Genomic DNA, 18,028 nt, shown 5'->3' with positions numbered 1-18,028 from the left:
AATGGAGCTAAAGTTTCTACTTTGATATTATCTTTTAATTAAGTTAATTATTTGGCTTTCATCACATTTGAAATGGATGACTTTATAAGATGAAAGGAGTATTCGATGGATATATCATCCTATCAATCCATTTAACGCAATTCGATATTTTGGTTTGAGTCTCTCGAACATATTATTCACGATATTCGTCACATTTGAAACAGACGATTTTGTAAGATAAAAGGAGTTTTTGATAGATCCTAAGTGTGAGCTATCTATCACATTTAACATAAATAGGTGTTCTGTTCTGATATTGTTTTCAGATCATGTTATTTATTTGGCATTCATCACATAGGAATTTGATGTGTTTGTCTAATGGAAGGAGTTTTCGATAGATAGTTATCAACCTACAATCCACTAAATATATTCATATGTAAACCAGAACCAAAGAAAAAAGCAATAACATGTTATACACATTCACTTGAACATGTACACATGTTTGCCATTTAGTTTTATCCTTTATAATTCACCCTATGCTTTGAGACATGTGGTTAAGCAGGTAGAAAATACTCACAATCTTATTAATCATATTCTATGGCTAAATGATCTTGTGTGCATACACATAATGTGTGCACTAGAAGGGGGAAAACAAAAGAGTTACATTTTGTGGAACATGGATTACTAGAGATATGCTCGGCCACAATTGACATCCTAAGTGTGAGCATTCAAGGTATTTATGTTATGTAAACGGCTGCAATTTTCAGCATCATTTATTAGTATCTTAGGACCTAGGAAAACAGGTATTTACTTTACATAAATGTCCTCCTTCCAACAAAATGACAAATAAAGAGTAGCTAGCTGCACAAGAAAAATCTCAGGTACAACCATGCACCCAAGACTAACCTTTATATGATTTTATTAAATATATACATATACATAGACTTACAATGTAAATCCATATGACCTATAACTTAAATAATGGTCTGAGGAACAACTAATCTAAGAATTGATAACATAAAATAACAATAAAAGCCCTAGCATCTTTATTTTCTAAATTGTCTGCGTTTTTTCCCACCAATTATCAAGATTATTTGAACATGGATAATTTATGTTCGATAGGTCTCTTGTATAATTCTCAAAGAATTATACAAATTAAATACCTGCTTAAAACAAAACCATAAAAAAATAATAAAAAAAGGAAAAGAATTAAAATCGCCAAGCAGATGGACATTTTAAAATATTTATCGAACAAATAAATTAAAGAATGTGACGATCACTGTAAAATAATCCAAGACGACCGCAAAGAGCACCCCACATTACACCCACGCCATCCATCCCAATCTCTGGCATCAACTCCGGTGACTTAGAGAGGTCATTTCGATCGTAATAAAGGCCTCCGCCTCCTCACCAGCCCCGGACGAGGGCCTTGACCCACCGGAAGGTCTTGCGGATCGAGGCCTTGACCTTGCCCTGTACCGCGTAGATCTTGTACCGCGCCACCCTCCGTCGCCGCTTCGCCTCCGCGTCGGCGGCCCACCACGGCGCCGGCCCCGACGACGGCGACGTCGTCGACGACGTGAGGGTGCCCCCGCCTCCGACCGCCCGCCACCGTGCCCCCGGCGGCGGAGGCAGGCGGCAGATGCTTGTCTGGCCCGCGCTGTAGGCCTTCCCGCTCACGATCTCCAGCCCCCGGCCGCCGGCGTCCGCCGCGCCGCCGTCGTAGGGGCGGAGCCCGTCAGGGTAGCTCCGATCGAAGCCGTGCATTGGAAAGACGAAGGGATTGCTATTCCCGAAGGCGTTCAAATTTGTAGGGTTATGATTAGGGTTAGGGTTTCGTTTTTTAGGGATTCGAGCTGGCGCTTAATACCGGCTTCTTTTTAGGGGATTGGAATGGATATTTTTGGGACGGACAACGGGGAATGGCCTTGATATTGGAACTTTGGGGTGCGTCCAACTTGTCTAGAAGAAGACAGATCAGACATGGCCTAAAAAAGAGGGCTTTGAGCTTGCAAGCGAGAATTTTCTGGATCCACCTTTATAACTTTTTTTTTTTTTTTTTTTTTTTGTGGCCAACAAATCCACTTTGTGGTTAATGAGAGCAATCCTAAACCGTTTGTTAATGTTTTTCAACAAATTTATTTTAAAAACACTAACAAGTCATGAAACTTGTAAAATGAGCTTAGGAATAATAATTAAAAAAAAAAGCCTCCCTACATTTTATAAGCACTTTTGATATAACATTACCTTTATTTCTTTATTTTAGAATGCATAAAATCAACTTTTCTAATACAATGTTTTTACAAAGCTAATTAGCAATTAAACAACCATGATGATCTGAATTATCTGTGGTAAATTGCATCAAGGCTGGCATATGTGAATGATCTCATGTTTCTCTTATATTGTATTATTTTCTCTCTCTCTCTTTTCCTATTTAAACAAACATTCCAGCACAAAAGGATTTTATTTTATTTTTTCCATCACAAAAGAAATTAAAATTTTGATGAGTAAAGCACAACAGAAGGCTAGTGATGCAGTTTCAAGACTAACATGTTTTTATCTTGGTGATCCTGCTGGACTTGGCCAGAAAATTGGACCATTTGTTTTGCTTCTTCCACCTCTGGATGGATCAAACTCTAGGAAGAACTAGTGATAGAGCCAAGAAGCACAGATAAAAATGTTTAAATGACTGAACATAATTTATTCTACTCCACAAAACTAACCTTGCTCATCATAACTGCGTAGCTTACATTATTGGCGAAGAATATCTATCCACAATCCAGTGCTAACAAGAGATCATGAATCATCAGAGCTCGCAGGTGGCATTAGCTGCTGCCGATACCTTGCTGTTCTAAGCTCCTTCAGCATCCCATGTACCTGTTGCTGTCTGATGATTCTTGTTGGCATGCAAGGCCTCGATTCAGAAAAAAAAAGAAGAAATGTTTCAATGGTCAGCTTATGTGGCAGGAGGGAAGGAACACCTGGTGTCTCTTTAGCCTGATGATGTGGAGTCGGTCATTAGGGTTGGGTTTTCCAATAATAGAAGCCAACGGTGGAGAGAGTATAAAACAAGGAGAACAGAGAAGTATTCAGTTCCTACAGATCAAGCATAAGAAGAATAGACAAACACAAAGATATTCAGTGATGCAGTGAAATCTGCCCAATGAGTTGTTAAGATGCATGGATACATTAAGATACCATGGATGCCTACAAGAATGCAGAGTGCAGAACTTTGTGAAAAAAATCACATGGCAACTTTCATGATCTATTTCAATTGACCAGGATATGCCGAAACGAAAGGAGGTCAGTTGGAGGGTTCCAATCTCACAGCAATGTTTCAGTAGAGGAACAGTTGGGGCTGAATGTTAATCACCAATGTTCTTGGGCAATATATACACGATCCTCGTGAGCTACATTTTTATATAAATGCCTTTCATATGTAAGAAGCCAGCAACAAGACACCAGAATAGAATCTCCAGAAGCACAAAGGCCAGAGTGCCCCACCTTTTGGAATGACATATGGTTTGAAGCAATGATTCGGTCAAATCCACCTGCAAGAGAATTTTTTTTATTGCATTGAATGATCTGAAATATTTTGAACATAAGTGATTTAGTTGGAAAAAATGAATATACAGATTAGGACAAATCAAATTGAAAAGGATATAAGTGTTCTTTGAAGAAGTTGGGGACCGAATTCATTTTGCCATGGTGATAGTGATAATAAAAAGCCAAGGGTCAACCATGATCTAGCCTTTGTTCTGTTCAACAGTGAAGTATCCTATGGTGAACTATAGATCCACATTTCACAGATAATACCCAAATAAAATGAAGAGATATATACCAGGTTGTTTTCAGGTGATCGCCAATAGAATCCCTGTACAGCTGCCGGAAACAGCTCAGAAGCAGCCAAAACATAAACAATTAGGGCATTCATGCCCATCCACTGAAGTAACATAAATGGCCTTCTAAACTGCTTGACATCAATCTGCATGAAACATGGTTGTTAGTGTTGGAAAGTAAACCAGGTTTAATAAAGTGTTTATTACAATATCAATTGCACATATGCAATAAAACTGAGAAATTACAAAGATGATGAGATTATATTCTTATATAGCAGAAGAACAAGCAAAAAAACATACAAAATGGTCACAAGCAACTCTTTGAGACACATTTAGTCCAATATGTATACACTTACAAAACTTAACAACTTTGACTTTACTATCATCAGACATATTAGATAAGCATCTTAATTGACCTACTTGACAATATATTTTTAGCAGCAGACAAGCAAAAAGAATGCAAGGGCGCAAGAAACTCATTGAGATACATTCAGTCAAATATGTATCCTTTTTTTTGGGAAAAATAAAGAACTTGATTTCACTACCATTAGACATTTTAGATGAGGATCCTAGTCAACTTCTCGGTATACAAATCTACCAATTTTCAAACCAAAACCAAAAGGGCTAAAACTGTAACACAACAGGACACATGATCTGTTATTAATGAATTCAAAACATAAGATTGTTTAGGTAATTTATCATCTCGCTACACTTTGGAGAGATAGAACTCACTATGTAGTATATCAGAGTTAGTAGAAAGCCAGACAGTCCTGTTGTAAGAAACATGTAGCTCAATGTGTATAATGGCTTGCTAAAAGGCATACCTGCAGGAAGCAAAGACATGGCGCTTAGGTTTAACTGCTGCTTCACAAAATCTAAGATATATATGTTAGATATTTATGCATTTCTTTGTAATACCTACGAACTCCACAACAAATCCACAGAGTAGAAGGACCAAAGAAGTCATGGACCAGAACAACATTCTCTGAGCATGACCCTGCAGCAGAAAAGCCCAAAAATGAGCAACTGAGTTCAGTGAATCACTAGTACTGCTGTTGCTGCTAATTCCATTGCTGCTGCTACAATTTTCATGCCGACACATCAAATAGTGTCTAGATATCAAAATAATAAAAAGACACTTTATAACTTCAGGAAAATCTGTCACTCTTAGCACATTGTACCTTAGAATGCACGATTATGTGTCCAAAATGTAATCCAGCAAAACATGTTACAGCAGCCATCAGTGAACTGAGCATGATTCAACCAAAGAACAAAATTTGAGAAAAAAAAGGATGATTAGTATGCAACTTTCCTGTTAAGGTAGAACAAGAGATTTATAGATGTTCAAAAGAAGATCATAAAAAAAATCAAAAAGGCAAGGCATCCACAAATCAAATCAGCTAATTCTCACATTTTCTACAACTACACTCAATCTAGATGTGATTGATGCGACAATACCTATGCAGAAAATACTTTCCTGAAATGATCTCATTGATATTGTCTAAATTAAATGGAAATATGTATGCATAATTACTGACCTTAATAAACCCTCAGGGTCGAATGGAGCAAGGCACCATCCAGGTGAATTTGGTGGAAGGGGCCCATAATCAGGAGAATTAGCACTGCACTCCTATCAACATGAAATGATAGAAAAGTTCCAACAAGGACTTAAACATAACTACTGATGAATAATGCTAAGATATAAGGACTTCTGAACAATCTCTGTTACTTGAAGAAAAATCAACTAAGGAACCTTTGTCCTTTTATAGACTGGATTCTGATATAGGTGTTTTTCACCAAGAAGAAGTCGATCTATCGAGCCCACAGCATTGCAAGGAGGACCAAGACTACCCCTCACTCCACATTGCACCTGACAGTTACCAAAAACATGCCTATTAAGATGGTGGGAGGGTCAACAATCAAGGAAACACACCATCCATATACATTAAAATGCAATGTACCACCTTTCAAATAATGGGACAAATGATACCCCTCTGATTCACAGTATGACTAGGAGACAGCTTACAGGAAAAACCAAGAACTCGAAGCACAGGAACCACAGATGTGGAAGATAAAATTTGACAAACATAGCAGCACAGTCAAAGCCCAACACTATAATGACAAAGCACTTTGTAGGAAAATATATAGAAGCAGGTCACAAATGTGCAACCACCATGACCAGAAAACCAACAACCAAGAAGCCATGACAGTTGTACCAAATGACACCATGACTACAGAAACAACAACCAAGAAGCCATGACAGTAGTACTAAATGACATGCACCAAAAATTAAAGATTGTTCTCTGAGTCTATTTCCATACATAATATACAATAAATCCACATACAAGAAAAATTTCAAGAAAGGGAACACTGCAGGATGTACACAAATGGTTGGATATGAGGCAGCCAAGTTGTTCAATGCAAATAATGGTCAAGGATGCTCAAGGAGGCACACAACCTCCGAAGAGGAATAACAATAAAGATGGCTGAGATAAAGGATAAGAAGAATTGCTAAAAATTGAAAGCTCATTGCTTTCAAACAAGAGGATTCAGTTGACACTAGGAAACGATTAGTAAGCTATATATATTTGATAGCAGCACAACAACTATGGAGTGCAAAATATGGTCCAATAACTAGAAAATCACAATGATGGATAACAAGGCTGAAAATGGACATCTGAAGGTATAAAATTAAAAAACAAAAAAGGCGGCAAATTTAAATGATTCTCCCAACAAGATGGGCAAGGAAAATCTGCATTAAAATCAACACTTAAAATGCAAGCAAAATAAGACCTTGAACCCTCCAATGGGCAAAAAAATGAGCAATTGTAAAAGATTTTAAGTAATTTATGATTACATTTAAGTATAAAAAATTACTAGTTCATAAGTAATTGATGAAATATTCAAATCATTGAATAGTTTGTAAATAATTCAACTATTTCAGGGAATAATTTACCAAAACATTCACACCAGAAAGAGAGAGAGAGAGAGTAGAAGTATGCAATCAATGAGAGATTAAAAAGACCAGAGCTAGTCAATACAAATCACAAGGCTGTATTGAACAACAATGATCTGGGATGCAAGTCTCGCCTTGGACAAAGAACTATATATAATCCTGGCCTAAGCAAGCATCCTTGTGCTTATGTTGGCTGACTTGTCAATTCTTCTTTTCCTCCATACAGATCTTAAGACGCATTTCTTATTTAATGGAATATCTAGATATTATAATCAATATATCTATTAGCATAAAATCCTGTCATTTGACAAATATTATTTATAATAATAGTGACATATACAGAATCAAAAATAAATTGCAAACCGAATATTCTGAACTTACACTTTCAATTTCAACTCCATAAGTTGGACTTAGTAAAGTGGAATTACTGCTTGGAGCTGCAAACTCCCAGTTGGGCACATAGAGACCGAAAAGTAAACCAACATAGACCGAAGTAAGTACGACGGCAGCAATCCTTTACACAATGGACAAAAATTAGCCTCTATTCAGCTGAAACTCAAAAAAATAGAAAAATTCATCCATGAAAGTGAAGTTGTAACAGTTACATCAGTAGTTCTGACGTTTAAAAGAAGCACAGGTGCCTTGAATTAATTATTTTTTTCTATAGAATGTAGTACTTTTCATTTTATGAAAAAAAAATCCATGTAACCAAGGCATCCTCATCCTTCAGGATATAAACAAAAACTGCAGAGCATTATGTAAAACACATAAAACTCCCAAGCTCCTTCATCATTATAACTGTGTGAAGCCATGTATAAATTACATTCAAACATACGGTTTAACATACTATTTGACAATATGAGACAAAATGATAGGCCATCACATGTGTTGTATGTCCTATTTATTAGCTAAATTTGTCTGTAATATCTCATTACTCGAACTTCGCATTGGCTTCAAATGATCATCACTCAATAGTTTGCATTTGTTCCTATTATTTACTTATCTTCTATATCCTTAAACTAAAAGTTTTTCATTAACTTCTATAACTTTGAACGTACAATTCCTCTGTATTTGACATTTCCTGTTAACTTTGGCACCAATTCTATCAACCTAATGCATAACATCTAAAGACAGGCTTTAGATGTTTCGGTGTTGTCATATATGCCCGTATTTGTGCTTCTGTTACATATAAATCAAATTTTCTTTAGGTGCTTTCATTAGTGCTCATTATCTAAATTATTTTTGACAAATTTGCTTTAAAAAACCAAGCCTTACACCTAGAAAGCTAGGGCTACTGAGGATGATAGTGTTATTTTGATGATTAACAAGTAATTATCTAGAGCATGCTATAAGTTAAATTGATACTTCATTTATAAGTTCATTACTCTCAGTACATTTGTTTAATTGAAAATATATATATGGTCTTGTTCATTTGGATGAATCTAACCTTGAGAATGCAGCAAAGTGTGGATTGAGTCGACCCATAGGTTGATTGGGTCGACCCCGGCACATCTAGGAATCATCTGGCACACTCCTGCAAAAACAGCACAAATGAACAGTGAGTTGGGTCGACCCAAGGTAAGCATGAGTCGACCCAACCTCCAAAGAACCTCAAAACGCAAAGGAAGAATGCTCTCTGGATTCACTGAGAGGGTCGACCCACACAGTGGTTGAGTCGACCCAAGCTTGAGTCGACCCAAACTCTGAGAGGGTCGACCCAAAGGGCAAGACAGAAAGACAGACAGAAAACGGTTCTCTGGAATTACTGAGAGGGTCGACCCAAGAAGAATTTGAGTCGACCCAAGTGAACTTTGAGTCGACCCAAAGAATGGTTGGGTCGACCCATGGGAAGAAAGGCTGAAATTGAGGTTTCTGTGGTTACTGAGAGGGTCGACCCAAGAAATGGTTGAGTCGACCCAAGGCAAAGTTGGGTCGACCCAAGGACAGGTTGAGCCGACCCAAACACGGGCTGAACAGTAACGGCTAGTTCTGCAGATGTACTTTCTGTCCTTCCCAAGGTATGTAACGGCTAGTTTTTCAAATCTGACGAATGGGGCTTGTCCAAGGAAGGTTGAAAACTATTTAAAGGGGCACTATTCATCAGAGGAAACAACTTTTGAGTGGGATATCAAAGAAAACACAAGAAAACAAAAGAGCCCTAATCTCCTTCATCAAGAGCTTCATTCAAGAATCAAAGAAAGGGATTGAGCACATTCAAAGAGGCATCAAGAGCTCCTTCCCCCCTTGAAGAGTGAAGCTTCCTTGACAAAGAAGAGCAAAGCGACTTCAAAGCGATAATTTCTTTCTAACTCTTCTTTGTAGTTCATATTGCTTTATATGCTCATTTAGGAGTTTAAATCTTTTCTTTTCATTTGTTTTAAATACTTTGTAAAGGTTCGTTGGTAAGCCCGCAAAACCAACAAAGGTTTTTGGTAAACCCGAAAAACCAAAGTTGTATAGGTTCGTTGGTGAGCCCGCAAAACCAACAAGGTTTTTGGTGAACCCGGAAAACCAAAGTTGTATAGGTTCGTTGGTGAGCCCGTAAAACCAACAAGGTTTTTGGATTGTGAGCCCGGAAAACAATCCAACTGTAATCCGTGAGATTATAGTGAATTCCCAAGGGTACGCTTGGGGAGTGGACGTAGGTGCTAAGGAGAGCACCGAACCACTATATATTGGTGTGTTTGCATTGTGTTTGTGCTTTCATTTTCCCTTGCTTTATCTTCTATTCTTGTATTAACTTAACTCACTCAAATAACCTAAGAAAGCATCCACCGCACTTAATTACGAAAGTTTTTTTTTAAAAGCACTAAAATTTAGAAGAAACCAATTCACCCCCCCCTCTTGGATTGTCACCTTGGGCAACAAGTGGTATCAGAGCGAGGTGCTCTAATAGTGCTCATTGATCTAACAATCAAGAGTTAAAGATCATGACAACCCAAGTGGGATATTCTATGAGTGAGGGACAATTAATTGATAGACCTCCACTATTTGATGGTATAAACTACACATATTGGAAAGCACGCATGCGCATTTTCATTCAAGCACATGACTACGATTTATGGAGTATCATAGTCAATGGGCTACACACAAACACTAATCATGATAAAGAAAGGGCTCAGCAAAATGCAAAAGCCATGAATATTCTATATTGTGCATTGGATGATAGTGAACTTAATAGCATATCTTTTTGCATAACTGCTAAGGAAATATGGAATATGCTTGAAGTTAAATATGAATGCACTAACGTTTCTAGTGAATCTGAAACTAGTTCCGAAGAAGAAGAGCATCAAACTGAAACTGAAAATCTATGCTTTGGAGCACATGAAGATGAGGTATGTACTCGAACACAAAGTGATTTCTCATTCAAAAATCAAGTACATACTGAAGCTCAATCTGATTTTACATTTGATGAACTTCATGATGCTTTTTCTGATTTATACTTAGAATATAAGAAGCTTAGTTTAAAGAATAAAAAGCTAAATCAGAAAAATCTATCTCTTGCTGAAAGCTATAATATAACTCAGAAAAATAATAAATTACTTTCAGAAGACAATGAAAGGCTAACTAAAGAAGTTAACAAATTTAAGCCTATAGTTGAAAAATTTACTATCAGCTCTGAAAAACTGAACTTAATGATAAATAATCAAAGAGCTGAATTTGAAAAGGCTGGATTAGGATATCAATCTTGGTACACACAAAAATTCCTTAATGATATATGTGTTAAATCCTCCACTATCTATCCTAAAACGGATTCTAATTTATCTGATGAACCTAATGAACAAAAACAGAAAATTAAAAATCCATCATCCACTTATATTAAATCAATGTTTGTTAAATTTAATAAGAGTATGCAGAAATACATTCCTTATAATCCTAAATTCTGCAAGCCTATGGACAAAATAGCCATTAAGAAAATATGGGTTCCAAAAGAAACAATAATAGCTAACCTACAAGGACCCAAAAGAGCTTGGGTTCCTAAGTTGAAAATCTGAATATTTTCTGTAGGTGTGTCTAGCACTCAAGGCTCCAACAAAAGATGCTAATTTAGAAATTGGGTGCTCTAGACATATATTAAAGAATGAAACTTAAAATATACTTTAAAAAAATAATTGAAATGAAAAGAATAATGAAATTAGTAATCCTTGCATCTCATCATTCTCTTTGCCTTAGTATCTAATTAAAACATAAATTGGAGGTATTAATCAATTTTGTGATATAGGTAATATTTTTAAAAATATAATCAAATCACTTCATTTTATAGTATGCCTTACTTACTGCTGGATAAGTTGCTAAATGATTAATCAATTTATTAAGAATAACTCTATGAATTCTCTATCTACTTGATTGAGAGTTTTTATCAATGGTATTATCTTATTGATCATAGACATGAGAATGTATACTTGGTATGCCTTTAAATATATGCACTATGAATACCAAGATTAAAGAAACCACTTTTGGCATATAAAATCAACTCATACTAGTATGGACTTAATCTCAAAAGACCTTGTCATTGGTTCACTTAGATTAATTTTTGCAAGGTCAAAGTTTGCTATGTATGTCATCTAGAAAAATAAACTAGAATCATTTCTAAATTTGAAAATATTGTTTCCACCTTTTAGCCGTTGGAAATTCTCCATAAGAACTTATTTGGATCTCTAGGATTGTGAACCTAGGAGATAAGCTCTCTAATTTTGTAATTATGGATGATTTCTCAAAGCTAATGTTGGTTTTATCCTTGGCACTTAAATTGAAATATTTTCTGCTTTGGCACAAACTTACAAAAGGTTTCAAATGAAAAAGGTTTGCAAACTGTGAAAATTCATGGCACAGCTTTGAAAACCAATTTGTTGATAAAATGGTATTGAATACAATTGTGCTTGCACCAAGAACACTATTGCATATAGGGGTTATAAAAATATAAAAAAAAAAATAGAACCTTTGTTGTGTAAGGACAATGCTTTGTGATAGCAGTTGATTAATACTATCATCACAGCTTGTCATATTATAAGGTTTCTATTAAATCTATTTTTAAAGAAAACCCCATGTGAACTCATGAAAAACAGAAAATCAAATGTTGCATACCTTCATGTTTTTCAGTTATACATATTATGTTCTCAAGAATGAAATATATGCCAAATCTGATAAAACAAGTATTTCTTTGGATATTACTCTTTAAGCAATGCATATAGAATATTCAATGAAAAGATACTAGTTGTAGAAAGATCAATTTATATTATTCTTATTAAAACTAGATCTTTATTGAGAATATAGTTTATCACTTTGATTCTATGTAACAATCTGAATTTTGATAGAAACAACTATTTAAGATAATTTGATTAAAACTTAACTGGTATATCTTATTGATAATTATCTTAAGCAAATAGAATCTAAGCTAAATTGCTTTTGAAAATAAGAAATCGGTTTGACTTTGATAAATCTTCTTATTGCCTCACATGGGTGTCCTTGAACCATATTATTTAATAAAGTTATCTCTTTAGTTCAAGTGACTTGTGCTTGCTTATATTTAGACAATCTCTTGAGTAAAGTGACTTAATATTCAATTATTGTCATATCTTATGTTGAGTCATCTAGCTAAGAAATATATTGTATGAATGTTCTGTATTTTGAAGAAACTAATGACTTTCCTTCAAAAAAAAAAAAAAAAGATTTTATTAATGATACAGGATTTATGAGCAAGAAATTTCAACTTGAAGGACACCTCGATGAAAGATACAATAAACATTCCCTTGCAAACAAAAAAAAGGAAGATTTTCTTCAGCCAAGGGTGTAAAGAATCTAAAAGGTATTTGGCTTGAAGAATGCTAAATGCACTGGTAATCTAAACTCTTCTCTTGTGAGTTAGTTGAGCAAAATCAATAGTCTGAAATTATATGGTAGCATGATTAAACCTTTAATTGCTGATCATCTTGATATCATGCTTCATTCTCATGCTAGTGATGATTGTTTCATGGTGTGATTAAATTGAAGTTTACTTTTTCCTTTATAATGCATAACCATGAAATACACAAGTTTATGCCTCAAATCTCTAATTCAAAATAACTTGTGATAAGCTATGAATCATTGGGCCTAATGAAAATGCTGATTGCATGATATACATTTATATGCAGCATATAAGATTATTTCTTTATTCTGCTCTTTCATGTAAATTACTTGAGAATAACAAAAAGAGTGAGAGATAAAGAAAAAAAAATGGATATTATTCAAGGGAAGTAAAATCTAAGTAAAGGCAAATACTCCAATCTTTAGGAAAAGCAAAACAAGCATAATACATTCGGCACATTTGTGAGACTAGTGAAAGGGATAAAATCCGTAATAAATTACACTTAAACAGGGAGAGTTTGAAGTGAATATTTTAACATTTCTATATTGCTCATCATAGGGATGGTGCCAATGGGGAGGCTAGTGGTAGTACCCGGCACTATTTGACCCAACTATTCGGTGTAGGGTATATTAGGGACGGCACAAGAGGGAGGCTAGTGGTAGTACCTCGTGCCCCTTCCAACTCCACCGGATAGGGAGCAAATAGAGTATAGAGCATAAGAAGGTAAAAATGAAAGTATATAAGAAGAATCAAGTCAAATTTTTAATCACTTGAAAACACACTTTAAGGATGAAATTAGTACAAGATTATATTTAAATAGGAGGAGTTTATTTGAAAAGAATTGATTTTGATCATTGACATGCTTGCTCTTAATATTTTAATGCATGACTTAATACATAATATATTTTGCATATGGCATGATGTCTTGAATTATGGGTTCTCAATATTTTGTAATGCTCCATGCTTGGACAATTTGATTGAATGTTTGAAATACTACATAAAATTTTTATTTGGTATTATTGAAAAGAAATTTCAGAATTGTCGTTCACAATCATCTTTAAAATCTGAAAGTTGAATAAATTTGTAAAAAGGAGAAGAGAAAGATATCTCTATTTAGGCAAAATGAATTGATTTTGTTTTATCCTTCAACTTGCTTAACTTTGGTATATAATGTCAAATTCATACCAAAACTCAACATAAATACAAATATTCTGAATATGCTCTTATATGTTTGAAATATGTGTTTTCAATCGTAATGATTTAAGATGAGCTACAATGTGAAGATACATATCTCAAATTACAACTTTGAAAGCCTCCTTGAGAATCTTTATGAAATTCAGAATCTGATTTTGTATAAAAGCTTAAACTCAATATGAATTTCTAGATAAAACTACAGCTTAAGAAAAATAGAATAATTCTGATGCCTTGATTGCTTGCACCGATACGCATTTGAAACATATCATTTCTTATCTTCAAAGTGTACTAATATTGGTCTGAATGATGTGTTTTTCAATGATCTTGATTGCAAATAAATGGTTCTAAACATATGATATTATTTTGATATTAAAAAGATTTATGGTGCTTCATATATACATTGCTGAAAAACTATGACTAAGAAATTAATATTTTGAATATACACTCCTACATAATTAAATGCTTCTATCATTAAAAAGAAAAGCTATTTTTAAGAAGAGAGTGAATGATCTTAAGTTTAGAAATATTTCAGCTCACTCAAATGATTCTTAAAAGAAAGAAAATGTAAATGCTTTTGAAAGAATTTGAGCTTCAAATGAATTATTTTCTAATTAATATTTCAGTACATTTTCTCAAAGATTAAGAGGAAGCATAACTTGTTCTTAAAAGATTAAAAAGAGTGATTGCTATAAATTTTGAATAATTCTAGATCACTCTACATTCTTGATATCATAAAGTTTCAGTTTTATTCACGTTTATCATTAAAATCTGAAATTCAACAAAAGATAAGAATAATTAAAGAAGAATGCATCTTTTAAGGGGGAGCTTTAGATATTCAGTATCTTATCCTAAAGTTACTTTAATTTGATGCATACCTTGAATTTTATGGATTGATTTTGATGAACATCCTTATATTGCAAGACTTGCTTTAATTATATAATAAGTTTATACCTTGAGATGAGTTCTATAAAGGTTGTCTTATCTCAAACCTTGAGTCTTATGAAAATAAAATATATTTTCGAGATTGACAATTTTATTGAACAAATTCTAAAACTCTCAAATGGAATGATTAATTAAGGGGGAGAAAGAAAATTTCAGAGGGAGAGATCATATAGAACTTAATCATGTAAATTCACAACTAAAGATGAGAGAAAAAATACTAAATGTAAAGTGGTATTAAACTTTGTGCCTCATTGAACATCTTTTGAAAGTTGGATTTTCATCTGTACTTAATTGGTAAATCACTTGTTTTGAAAACTAAGTGAAAAGGATTCCATTTGTCTTAGTATTGGAAATTTACTTTGGAATCTACTAATGAGCTCTTTTTGGCTTGCACTTTAGTGTTTCAATCATGAGCCAATTCATTTTAATTGATTTTGATGATATGATCTTTAAAGGAGTAAAAGAAAGGCTTTAAGAGAGCTTTCAAAGAACTTTCAAAGCCCTGAATTTTATGTATCCTACATTGCATAAATTCATATTTTGGTATCTATGCTCCAATACTTTTATATCATGAAAGAACTTTGAAGTCATTAAGAATTAAGAATTCAACATAATCTTATGTTTTTCGAGTATATAAGTTTTGATCTTTATCTGCTCTTATACTATACTCTAAAAATTAATTAGATTGCTCTCATGTTGCTATATACTTAATATATTAAAAAAAAAGGTATTGAAGTTTCATTCGTGCTTTCTTTGAATATTATTCTTGATACTCCTTGAAATAACTTGAAAAAGATTCCATCTACACTTGATTTCAAAACTATCTTTGGAATCTACATTTAGAGATTACTTCTGGCTTATATCCTAAATATCTCATTCCTAAAGCCAAACACATAGAAATAAGATATGATTTTATTAGGGATCATGTGCAAAATGGAAACATATTGTTGCTGGTGGTCCAAACCGAGAACGATTGGCACAGCGGTGTGAACGGGATTCCGTCTGAGCTGCCTTGGTCGATGTTGATTGTGCTCCACCTTCCACCGGGAAACCTGCAAGCAAGCCTCGCACCACCACTGGGGTAGCGGGGGCCCTCCGACGATCAAGTCAGAGGAGATTGGAGGAGGAGGAGAAATGATAATAGCAGGCAAGAGAGTGCTCTGGAAGATATTGCTTACCCCCCCTTCTCCCCCCAGCCGCATATATACCTGGCTGGGGGGTCTCTCAGGGGGGTTTGTTATCGTGGGGCGCGATGGAGTGGCCACTGACATGGCCGTTACAGGGCGTCGTGGAGCAGCGCTGGGTACGGCCATGACAGGGCGTAGTGGAGTTCCGCTTTGTACGGCTGATACAGGAGATCGTGGAACAGCATCGGATACAGCCGTTGCAGGGAGTAGTGGAGCAGGAGGCCTCGGCGTGCCTCTGGGAAGCAGCCTGTCGTTATCAAGAGATCTCCGACTCGGGGTCGGAGTGCTGGATCAAAGGACAGCCGTAGTCTTCATGGGCGCGCGTGCCGGTCACGTGGAGCATGGCGGCTTAGTTCCCCCGTAACAGTAGCCCCCCACTTCCGAGCCTGGAACCAGAAGGGGAACGGGTGAAGGGAGTGATGCTTCGAGATTGCCGCCATCCCTCGGAGAGGCGCGCGCGCTTCGAGCTCCCCGCCTTCTTTATGGCGTATGGCGGTTGTTGCTGACCTGGCAGTCTGAGGATTTCGGCGGACATCCTTCCTCAATGGTGTCGATTCGCCTTTGGAGCGCGAGCGACCCTTCGGCGGCCAGGCGTCCTCTGGCGTCGAGGCATCACCCGCCTTTCCGCCTATTTAACCGGGGGCCCTCCCCCGTCCGTCTTCCTCTTTACAGACATTTTCGAGTTTCCCCTTTGCGCTGCCGTTGTTGCCGTCGGACTGTTCGCTTGCTTCTCCTTTGACGCTCTCGGAGCCGTTCTTCCTTCTCTTCCGGTGAGTTACCCCATTCTTCTACTTAGGGCTCTCCATACTTTCTCCTTTTGTACTAGTGTACCCCAGTCGTCCCGGTCTTTCCCCCCTTCTTGTCCCCGTCCTGACCGTAGGTTTATTGGCCATTAGGAATGGGCGAAGTGAGAGCAGACCGCATTAAGTCGGAGCTGGTCGCCGAAGACTTAGACAAACTCGTGGCTCGGTACCACCTTCCCGAGGCCTGCAACGTTACGCTCCCGGGGCCTGAGGAGAGGATGTCCCATCCTCCTCCAGGGAAGATCGCCATCAATGAGGGCATTCTCCAGGCCGGGTTCCGCTTTCCCCCTTCGGACTTAGTCGTGCAGGTACTCCGGGGTTTAAGAGTTGCGCCGACGCAACTGGTGCCGAACTCGTGGCGTGCCCTGACGGTCTTCCAGGTTCTCTGCCGCATGCACGAGATTCCCGCCACTCTGAATGTTTTTTGGGAGTTCTACAGCCTGAGTGGCCACCCCCAGGACAAAGGGTGGTGGTGCTTTGCGGCGCGGCGAGGGTGCGGCCTCGTCAAAGAGGCTCCTTCCTCCATTCACGGCTGGAAGGAGCGTTTCTTCTTCATCGATGTAGATCCCTCTTGGGAAATCAGGGCGACCTGGGAGACGCCGATGAAGTCCCCGATCGGCCTATCGAGACTGTCGAGGGAGGAATCCGATGGCTTGGCCGCCTTGAAGGGGTTGGTTGCCGAGGGCCAGCTCCCCCGGGTGGCCCGCCTTATTTCCGAGGATACCTTGGTGAATGTCGGTCTGAGCTCGGTCCCCACCGACCGTGAGCCCGCTACCATTTCTTTTTTGACTCTTTTCTCCTCTTTCGTCTCGTTCTTTCCTTCGGTTTCTCAGCCCTCGACCATCTCGTTCTTGTTGCAGAGATTGACGACGTCATGCGGTCGGACAAGGGACCGGCTGTTGGTAGGTCGTCCCTACTGGAAGCGGTCCGGAGGAGGAAACGAGCTCCTCCGAGCGGGGCCCCGCCGGTGAAGAAGTCCCGCAAGGAGGTGCCTCCGACGCCGACCGACGAGTCCGGGCCCACCGATCAGGGAGACGCCGTGGGCACGGACCGGCAGCTGACGCTGTATCAGCCCTCCGGTGGTGAGACTGCCGCTATTCCGGAGGTATCATCCGAGCCCGCTCAAGACGGACGGGTCGGACGTGATCGGTCCCCGGCCCGGCCTTCGACTCAGCCGGCTCCTGATGATTCGAGGAGGGACGCGCCGAGGCCCCGGCCGAGCGGGGCCCTATCAATTCCTGGAGTGACCCCCGCCCCGAGCACAATCAGCAGGACTCTTCCCCAGG

General features: G+C 37.6%; 1 protein-coding gene across 6 annotated transcripts in view; it reads right to left on the bottom strand.

The window, feature by feature from the left end:
* Positions 1–2,508: 2,508 nt before the first annotated feature.
* The window catches only part of LOC103712619 (uncharacterized), a 31,696-nt gene continuing 16,176 nt past the window's right edge, over positions 2,509–18,028 (bottom strand). The window contains exons 6-16 of one of the 6 annotated variants that reach the window (XR_015972907.2): positions 7,153–7,285; positions 5,569–5,685; positions 5,354–5,445; positions 4,997–5,063; positions 4,734–4,812; positions 4,548–4,639; positions 3,818–3,961; positions 3,481–3,734; positions 3,305–3,386; positions 2,958–3,072; positions 2,663–2,863 (exon numbers count right to left, since the gene is read on the bottom strand). Coding sequence is in view for 3 of the 6 variants with exons in the window: in XM_008799187.6 (XP_008797409.4) it covers positions 3,387–3,527; positions 3,818–3,961; positions 4,548–4,639; positions 4,734–4,812; positions 4,997–5,063; positions 5,354–5,445; positions 5,569–5,685; positions 7,153–7,285 (865 nt within the window). In the remaining 3 variants the exon portion in view is untranslated. Of the gene's footprint in view, positions 3,735–3,817; positions 3,962–4,547; positions 4,640–4,733; positions 4,813–4,996; positions 5,064–5,353; positions 5,446–5,568; positions 5,686–7,152; positions 7,286–18,028 lie in introns of all 6 variants that reach the window. The other 5 variants (XR_015972906.2, XM_088710264.2, XR_016398279.1 and 2 more) reach the window with 5 other exon arrangements.

The sequence above is a fragment of the Phoenix dactylifera genome, chromosome 14 (genome assembly GCF_051530095.1).
Source record: "Phoenix dactylifera cultivar Ajwa chromosome 14, Ajwa_hap1_PhDact_Kaust_v1.1, whole genome shotgun sequence".
Lineage (NCBI taxonomy): Eukaryota > Viridiplantae > Streptophyta > Magnoliopsida > Arecales > Arecaceae > Phoenix > Phoenix dactylifera.
The sequence above is the reverse complement of the archived record's forward strand: the minus strand, read 5'-3'. Positions and strand labels throughout refer to the sequence as shown.